At 41.5% G+C, this 9,890-nt stretch overlaps 1 protein-coding gene across 3 annotated transcripts; it reads left to right on the forward strand.

Moving 5' to 3' along the window:
• Nucleotides 1-71: 71 nt before the first annotated feature.
• On the forward strand, nt 72-5,224 carry Cetn2 (centrin 2). 3 transcript variants are annotated; one of them, XM_057759869.1, is made up of 5 exons: nt 72-185; nt 1,733-1,891; nt 2,180-2,308; nt 4,159-4,296; nt 4,640-5,224. In XM_057759869.1, the coding sequence occupies exons 1-5, from the start codon at nt 183-185 to the stop codon at nt 4,727-4,729; spliced, it is 519 nt and encodes a 172-aa protein (XP_057615852.1). In that variant the 5' UTR covers nt 72-182; the 3' UTR covers nt 4,730-5,224. The 3 variants fall into 3 exon arrangements, with proteins under 3 accessions (XP_057615852.1, XP_057615851.1, XP_057615853.1); XM_057759868.1 differs by lacking the exon at nt 72-185 and adding an exon at nt 197-631; XM_057759870.1 differs by lacking the exon at nt 72-185 and adding an exon at nt 200-533.
• The last annotated feature ends 4,666 nt before the right edge of the window (nt 5,225-9,890 follow it).

The following is a 9,890-nucleotide window of genomic DNA, read 5'->3' on the forward strand; positions in this document are numbered from 1 at the left end:
GTCCTTGTCGCCGCTGCACTGCCCTTTAACCTTGGGGCGGGCTTTGCCAGGTTAGCGCCGCCCGCTTTGTTGGCAAACCAATGGACAGCGGGCCGCGCGCGCGCGCGGAGCAGTGGGAAAGGCGCAGAGGCTGCTAGTACGCCGTTGCCTTAACAACCGGTTGCGGAGGCGTCCATTCGGTGATGGTAAGTGCTGGACGTTCGATGGACCCTGCGTGGCGCCCCCTGAGCCCTTCCTAGGCCTCTTTGCGGCCCTGAGCCTTTCCTGCAGGGTTGACGCACTAGTTCTTTCTTGGAGCTCTGTGCCGGAAGGGTGGGAGAGAAGAAAGTACAGCCGCCTGCAGCTAGCCTGCCTGCGCTTAGCCATTGCTCCCTCCCCGCCTCCAGCCACCTTCAGCTTTCCCTTACCTGCCTCCCGGCCTCCGCTGGTTTTCCATTCTGTTGCAAGGAACACTCAGGCTTCCCGCAGACTCTGACCTCAGTCAGACTCAGGCCTCCCGGCCCCTGCTATCTGGCTAAAGTTTATGCCTGGTGGTAAGACGTTTACTATGTCTGATGGTTACAAACGTATTGAGGCTTCCAGGAGATGCTTTGAGCTTCGCAGACAAGGCACGCAAGTGCCAAAAGGATTGGTTCGTATCACTTTGTACTGGCATAATATTTATCTCAGTAACTTTACGTTTGGCCAGATTTAGGCATAATTAATCAGAGGAGCACAGTTCGTGGGAACTAGCCCCACAAGTAGATGTTTAACTACATTTCTAGGATTGAGATCTCCGGATTCAGGGATAGTTGATATCTGTTAGATATCCAAATTGGTTTCTCAGCTAGTTCTCTTTCACGAAGAAGAATAAGGGATTTCCTGGCTTCTAAAATCAATAGTTTAAAAAAGAGTCGGAGGTTCATGGAAAGTTTAATTGTTCTTTCCAGCAAACTTTGTTCTCTCTCGATTTATTAGGCAGATCTTTAGGATAGGTTGGTACAAACTGTTGTTCCATTCATTACTGCTATCTGAGTTAGCAGTGGAATTAAAACACGGAGGGACCGTTTTCATCTTTGGTAATGAAAACTGAAGCCACACCATGTTGTGACAGTGTATTCATTATAAAATGATACGCGTGTTCCTGACGAACAGGTATGGTCTCACGTTTGCTGTTTATTAGCTTTGGAAAAGAAGGAGAAAATTCAAGCATGTTAAACCTTTAGGTAAAACAGTACATTCATTCAAAGAGTTTTTTAATGTTGCTTCTTTATATTTGAAAATTTTTGATTTAAGAAATGTTGTGGTAGAAGACAATCATATTTAATTAGAGTATTGCTGATTTTCTATTTTTACAATGCGGTGGCAAAAACTAAAATATATTTATTAAAACAGTTTTAAATTGAGAGAGTTTTTTCACAGAGGATTATTTTTTTAGAGTTGGAGTTAATTTTAGTTCAGTTTTTACACTTGTTTGTGTGGGGGAAAGGGGAGCATGGCTTAGCTTGAGCATGGATGGAAGCCAGATAACAACTTGGAAGAGTTGTTTCGTTCCCACCATGTGGGTCCTGGGTTCCCACTTAGGTTGTCTAGCTTGACTGCAAGACATCTCACCAGCTTGTGAAAGTTTGTATAATGTCATCCGTACATTACTCAGAATGGAACAGAAGTGGGAAAGATGTATGTCTAGACCTGTCATAAATAAAATATGGACTTGTAATACAGTGCTTCTGTGTTTGTATAATGTTTGAAGGCCTCTAATTTTAAGAAGACAAACATGGCATCCAGTAGTCAGAGAAAAAGAATGAGCCCTAAGCCTGAACTGACTGAAGAACAGAAACAGGAAATCCGGGAAGCTTTTGATCTCTTTGATGCTGATGGAACTGGAACTATAGATGTCAAGGAACTAAAGGCAAGCTGCACAAATACTTGCTTTGCCATCTTCTCTTTCCCTGTTGCTTGTCTTTTATTTGTCACCTTTCTCCCTTCTCCTTATAAAAAGTAATGGAAAAAGGTACCCTGTGTATATTTTACCTGAAACAGTGATCTAATTGATAAAGTTGATTGCAAATATAAATAAAACCAGCATTACAGTGTTACCTAATTATTTTTCATCATTTTAGCAGGTGCAAGGTTAGTATCTTCAACAGTCAGTTTTGCTTCTACATCATTTGTTTAGATTGTACTCTTTTCATTGTAGGTTGCAATGAGGGCCCTGGGCTTTGAACCCAAGAAAGAAGAAATCAAGAAGATGATAAGTGAAATTGATAAGGAAGGGACAGGAAAAATGAACTTTAGTGACTTTTTGACAGTGATGACTCAGAAAATGGTAAGTTAGTTGAGATAATGCACATATTTTCCATCCATAATGGTAGATATATAGGATTCTAGGTATAAATAGAATATTCAATAAAATCTATACCATTCACATGGTTGAGGATTGTGTTTTTAATTAATTAACTAATTTTACATATCAACCATAGTTTCTCCTCCCTCTTCTCTTTCTGTTCCCTCCCCGACCTCCCCCATCCTCTCCTCTGTGTCCATTCAGAAGTGGAAGGATTGTATTTTTAATTAGAGGATCCCTAAGTTTCATTTGGCTTTCTTTATGGTCACAGCATTACAGAAATCATTTTACCCTGTCTCATATGATAATCACGAGCAGTAAAATCTGTTAACAGAGATTTTCAAATGCTTCTCATTTTTATTTTTTATTTTAATGGTATTAAAAATTAAATTAGCATATAATAAATCAGGTATTATGGCATTTTCAGACAAATGCTTCTCAATTTGACAATTCAGTATATACAATTAGAGGCACAAGAATTTTGAGCTTTAGAAATGATAGGCTGTTTTGGTACTTCTAAGGTTGCTTTCATCCATCCCTAGTTTCTCAGATCCTTTAGCAGTTCAAAGATTTGAGAACACATGAACATGTCACCGGAACCGACCAGCTTTACTCTTTCAATGGCCTCCTGGCTTGTTGGTGTGTCATGATCACCTTCTCTTAGTATACCTGGAGAAAGGTAACCCCTTTCAGGTTCCTCAAAGTGTTTCTCAGGGCACAGGCCATACCTCTTTAATTAATCTAAGAGTTGTGTTGCTTTGAAATCACCATACCTACATCGTGTGTGTGTGTGTGTGCGTGTGTGTGTGTGTATGTGTGTGTGTATGTGTACTGATTTAAGAATTCAGGAAGCTTGTTATTCTGCAACCATCTAGCAAGTCAAATTCACACTCAAGATTAGCTCCTAGATTGCTCTTCCTAGGAATTTTCTCCAGTTGTAACTCCTGGCAAGAACCTTCCTGAAATATTCGAGGTTTGAATGCTTTTGGAAATTTTACTCTCTTTCTGTTGGAGCACTCGGGGCCTTAGTAATTCTTTAAAGTCCATTGTGCAAAATGCCTCTCTCTTCCTCTGCCTTCTCAGTGTATCTCTGTCTTCTGTTAGTATAAGCAGTGTATTTTCTTTAAATTATAACCCTACTCACTGCTTCTGGATTTTACAAATGAATCTAGAATATCCTTGGTTTGTACAGTGTTTTAGATACAATTACATTTCCTTTGTAACCCTTGAGTTTGTGTTAAGTTTACTGATTTTCTCTTCCTTTTCTACAATGGGTCATCCTTGTTTTTCTGTGACTGAGGACATGTATTACAGTGGCTATTACCAAGCCCATGTGATGATGTGGAATGGGCCAGGGAATTAGTCTACAACTCCCCCCTTGGCTTTAGAACTGGGGAAAGTTGTGAACAAGACAAAGCACAAGAGGGGCAATCAGTATCAATCCCTAGTAATACCCAGCACTGGGTATTGGAAAGATGAGCCCCAGCTCACTTCAGAAGCCCTAGTCTTCTACCTGTGAAAACTGTCCAGCTGCACCATGAGTCTGTCCTCTCTAAATGATTCATTGACCCCTCAAACCAGTCCTTATGCACATTTAGCAGGACTTCTTGGATTTTCAACCGAGCTGGCATCTTTTCCTACTGGATTCCGAGCTGATTATGAAATAGATGATGGGCTAGAAAGTAGACAGGGAGTACATTCTACCGTGACCAGAGAGCCTGGCTTCCTGGCTCCTAACATGACTCAAGTCAGGTTATTGGAGACAAAAGGATGACCAAGAAGTGGCAGGGCTGCAGGATATGAGTAACTATGTGTTTTATGTTCTACTAAAGTCTGAGAAAGACACCAAAGAAGAAATCTTGAAAGCTTTCAAGCTCTTCGATGATGATGAGACTGGGAAAATATCATTCAAAAATCTGAAACGTGTGGCCAAGGAGTTAGGCGAGAACTTGACTGATGAGGAGCTGCAGGTGAGTAATGCCTTGGTCTCTCTGGAGCCCGCTGGCTTTCCCAGGTTCTATTTTCTCTACAACTTGGAAGGGAAGCTAGTATCCTTTATGCTTCTGTTGATAATTTAATGCCCATGGACCCTGCTTCTGGAATACACATGTGCAGTTGAACGTACTCTTTTGGGTTTCAGACTAGGGTAAATTTCTAGCTCCTTTTCAAGAGATGCATTTGACTGTGTGTGGCACACTCCCATTAGGTGGACCATAGTCATCTTTCCTCACAGCATTATTTGAAATTTCTTATCTAATCACTTTTCAGTTTAGTTTGTGACTTGTTCTAAGATGAACCCTTACTGCCATACAGGAAATGATTGATGAAGCTGATCGAGATGGAGATGGCGAGGTCAATGAGCAAGAGTTCCTGCGCATCATGAAGAAGACCAGTCTCTATTAAGATCAGTGCTTCTTTTTCTACTGCAAGCATATGTGACTAGATTTAGTGCCTGCCATTTTGTGAAATATGGCTTTTGAGAACCCCCCTCCCCCAACCTCTGGGGTAACTAGCCGTGACCTTGAATCTATTTTTGACTTTTGGAAGTTTCTTTGATATTAAGTTCTTTGTACCTTTACCTGCTGATTGATTCAACAGGGCAACACAAGAGCACACAGTGGGGCAAAGGGTCTGAGAGTGAGTGCAGCCACCCCGCCTTCCATTACTTCACACTGCTCATGCATTCCACACAGCTGCACACATACAGTGGCTGCTTAGATGTCCATGTACCCATGTCACCGTAAGCAGTGGTTGTTCTAAAACTGTTCTAGTTTTTAGTAGACACCAGAGTGTAGTTTTTCCTTTCATAAAACCTAATGAATGCTTGCTGTGGCATTTGGATGTGTGTCAATGTATTTGTTTTGTTTTAAAAATAAAACCTTTCTTAATTTAAGCTCTCATTCTTTAAAGGATGAATATTTTTATCTTTAACTGTAAGTTCATCATGTAAACAATTGTGTTGAGGGCAGCCTGGTAGATATATAAAATTGGCCATCAGCCCATGTACAAAAAAGGAAATATTTCTTTGCTACTTTTCTGCCATGAATGGTTTCTTGCTTTCAAAAATTGTGAGTTTTTATAACTGGTAGAATTTCCAATTGACCTAAGCTTAAACAATGCTCTACAAGTAGTTCTGGCAAACTCTAAAGCTTATAGAGTCTTTGGGTAATTTGTGCTTGGACAAAATAGAGAGAGATAGACAGTAGATAAGGTTCAGGCAATCTTGTGAGTTTGTTTGCTTATAGCATTTCATAGAATCTTGGGGTTGGGTTGAGAAGGAAAGGAGTATTATCCAGGTACCCTCTAAGCCCTACACAGAATTGCCTATGAGGTGAAGCTCAAGTATATGACATTAAAGTCAACTCATGTTCCTTCCCCATGAGAGTGGGGAACAAGATGAGTTAAAAGGAAATGGAAAATGAACAATGACTGAATTATTGATCCTCACATGAGAAGAGAATGGGTTTTTAAACTTGTGTGGGCATTCTAGTCCTCTGAGAAATATGTGTGTGTTTTCTAAATATCCATATATATGTATTCCATATATATTCATTTTATATATATATATATATATATATATATATATATATATATATATATACATACATACATACATACATATACAAAACTAAAAATAACAAGAGTCAGGCAGGTAATCATGCTTGTAATCCCAGTACATAGATGGTTTCCATGAGTTCAAGGCATGCTGGGGCTACACAATGAATTTGAGGTCATTCTGGGTCACAAAGTCTGACCCTGTCTCAAAGAAGCAAAACAAAACAACAGCAGCAAAGCTCCACACAACTAGATCAGTTTGAATCAGATCATCAATGGATATATATATATATATATATATATATATATATATATGCATTCAAAAAATCTTTAGATTTATTTATGTGTTTGAGTATTTTGCCAGCATGTATGTCTGTATGCTATGTGTATGCCTGGTGCCTGCAACATCAGAAGAGGGCATAAGATCCTCTGTAACTGGAGTTAGGGACAGTTGTGAGCCACCATATAGGTTCTGTCCCCTCTCTCTGCTCTCTCTCTGTCTCTGTCTCTCTCTCTCTCTCTGTGTGTGTGTGTTTAATAATAAAGGGAAGGAGACAAAGAACCAAGAGTAACCTCAGACTTAGGTAATAACATGAGTTCTCTTACTGGATGAACAATTGGGACAAGCTGCCTCTCTTGGTGCCTCAGATTCCTGTTTGTACAATGGGGAGAATGATTGAACTGAGAATTTCTGGGGGTCAACTGAAAAATTCTCAACAGGACCTACTTTCTGGTGTTCGAGAATAATCTCATCCCTTTGTGGTGGTGTGTGGTTTGGAGCAGCTCCATGAAACTTATGATCATTGTCCCCAAAGTCAGTTGACAACATTTTTTAGGAGGATGTGGCTTTTATCTTTTGATTATTGTTTTCTAATAAGAGGTGTATGACCTGATAAAAGACAAAGGGTTGGAAAGACTGGCCCTTCCTCCCATTTTACTATGAAGTATAGCCCTACAAAATCAATTTATGTTTAATGAGCAAGTAAAAGTTCTTTATATTTAGTGGAAGCACAGTTATATTTTAAAATGGATCTACTTTGTGAAATAGTGGAATCAAGCTAATTACCCTGAAAACATTTCTTCCTGCTTAATGTTCCCAACTATGAAATCAAATCTCTTTAGAATCTCTTGATGAAGGTGTTAGGGCAGCTAGTTGCATATCATCTCTAGTTACATAAGCAAATAGAAGGAAGTCACCATGTCCTGCAGTGCAGCCATTATGTGATTCTCGGTGCAGGAAACAGGGTGAGTCATCCAAAGAGGGAGGTGGAGCTGAGCCAAGCAGCTGTGTGAAGGACAGGAGCCACGTGAGTTCAGTTCATGTGGTGCCAGGCAAGGGACACTGTAGGAATTGGGTATGTATGGTAAGCAGGGAACTGAGTGTGGCAAAAAGATAGATGGAATGGGCCCTAGAGACAACTGAGGGTGGTTCCTGCATGATTGTACACTCAGGAGGTGAGGGAAAGACACAGTCATTCATGTTGGTAGATGTGTAGCTTGTCTGTTCATAGAAGCAGTGGAAGTAAGGGGAAGAATGGATCAGAGATATATTAGAAAATAGGAAGGGGTCAGATAGTGGAGGAACCAAGGTGAGTTCAGTTCATGAGGACCGAACACATGTATGGAGGTGGTAGGAAGAAAGGGAAAATGGAGCAGAGAAATTTGGGCTGTATTGAAGACAGTAGTAATGAATTGGTGTGAGCTTTATTTATTTATTTATTAAAGATTTCTGCCTCCTCCCCGCCACCGCCTCCCATTTCCCTCCCCCTCCCCCAATCAAGTCCCCCTCCCTCATCAGCCCGAAGAGCAGTCAGGGTTCCCTGCCCTTTGGGAAGTCCAAGGACCTCCCACCTCCTTCCAGGTCTAGTAAGGTGAGCATCCAAACTGCCCAGGCTCCCACAAAGCCAGTACGTGCAGTAGGATCAAAACCCAGTGCCATTGTTCTTTTTTTTTTTTTGTTTTTTTTTTGTTTTTTTCGAGACGGTTTTTCTGTGGTTTTGGAGTCTGTCCTGGAACTAGCTCTTGTAGACCAGGCTGGTCTCGAACTCACAGAGATCTGCCTGCCTCTGCCTCCCAAGTGCTGGGATTAAAGGCGTGCGCCACCACCGCCCGGCTGGTGCCATTGTTCTTGACTTCTCAGCAGTCCTCATTGTCTGCTATGTTCAGCGAGTCCGGTTTTATCCCATGCTTTTTTAGACCCAGTCCAGCTGGCCTTGGTGAGTTCCCGAAAGATCATCCCCGTTGTCTCAGTATGTAGGTGCACCTCTCGCAGTCCTGAGTTCCTTGCTCGTGTTCTCTCTCCTTCTCCTGATTTGGACCTTGGGATTTCAGTCCGGTGCTCCAATGTGGGTCTCTGTCTCTGTCTCCTTTCATCGCCTGATGAAGGTTAATATCCAGGAGGATGACTATATGTTTTTCTTTGGGTTCACCTTCTTATTTAACTTCTCTAGGATCACGAATTATAGGCTCAATGTCCTTTATTTATGGCTAGAAACCAATTATGAGTGAGTACATCCCATGTTCCTCTTTTTGGGTCTGGCTTACCTCACTCAGGATAGTGTTTTCTATTTCCGTCCATTTGCATGCAAAATTCAAGAAGTCATTGTTTTTTACTGCTGAGTAGTACTCTAATATGTATATATTCCATACTTTCTTCATCCATTCTTCCATTGAAGGGCATCTAGGTTGTTTCCAGGTTGTGGCTATTACAAACAATGCTGCTATGAACATAGTTGAGCATATACTTTTGTTGTATGATAGGGCATCTCTTGGGTATATTCCCGAGAGTGGTGTTGCTGGGTCCAGGGGTAGGTTGATCCCGAATTTCCTGAGAGCTTTATTCAGTGCTGTCTCGAGTGTAGTGGGAATTGGGAATTGGGAAGGAGCAGAGATGAGCTTTGGAAAGAGGAGCGGAGAAGAGGTCCATTCATATTGGGTTAGTGGGCCTCCTGAATAATGTAAGGCATAGTAAGTGCTCATGAAAGAACAGTTCAGTGAATGAATCTTTTTTTCCTCTTTCTAACTTGTTAGAAAAGCTGGATTCTGAAGACACGCTGGCACTGAGTTCAGAATCTATCTGAGAAAGCTGTTAAAGACAAGAGGTAGTTGAATTACAGTCCTTGCAAGACATGGAAACCACATGGGCAGGACCCTGGAGGAGGAGGGCTCCGTGTAGACTGGCTTCTCTAGATATCATGAAGCGCCTTTACCCTCTACCGGATCCTACATTGTTTGGGGACTATTGTGCTTCAGTCCCATATGGACACTTTCTGCCTTTTCTCCTTCCTCCTGCTACAGTTTCTTTGCTGCCTAGAATAATGAGAGATAACATGTTATTTACCGTGTTCCTTGGTAAACTTCCTCTTTGGGAAGCCTAGTAGTTAGACCATGTGTTTAGAACCAGGCCACATAACTACCAGCTCCTGGGCATCTCCACTACTGTGTGGTGTTTTACTTCTTTGGCTTTTTGAGGGGCCCACCACCCAGCTCGCAAATAAATCATACACAGAGGCTTATTCTTAGTTATGTATGCCTGACCTTGTTTCTTGACAGCTTTTCTTAACTTAAATTTTCCAGACTACCTTTTGCCTCTGGGCTTTTATCTTTCTCTATTTCTGTACACCTTTCTTTACTTCTTTCTCCATGGCTTGCTGTGTAGCTAGGTGGCTGACCCCTGGAGTCCTCTCCTTTTCATCCTGTTCTCTTGCTCCTTCTCTTCCTCATTTCGCCTTCTATCTATACTGTGCCTGCTAGCACCGCCTATCCTTGCTCCTGCCTCACTATTGGCTGTTCAGCGCTTTATTAGACCATCAGGTGTTTTAGACAAAGAATCACAGCTTCACGGAGTTAAACAAATGCAGAATAAACAAAAGCAACACACCTTAAAATAATATTCGCCAGCACTCCACCATCTACTTGAAAGAACTTCTCTGAGGTTTAATGGCTTCTGGGAGCGCTGACCTTGCAGACACTGGTAAGTGCAAGAATCTCTGGCTCTCCTTCAGTTCTT

The sequence above is a fragment of the Chionomys nivalis genome, chromosome X (genome assembly GCF_950005125.1).
Source record: "Chionomys nivalis chromosome X, mChiNiv1.1, whole genome shotgun sequence".
In the NCBI taxonomy this organism is placed as follows: Eukaryota; Metazoa; Chordata; class Mammalia; order Rodentia; family Cricetidae; genus Chionomys; species Chionomys nivalis.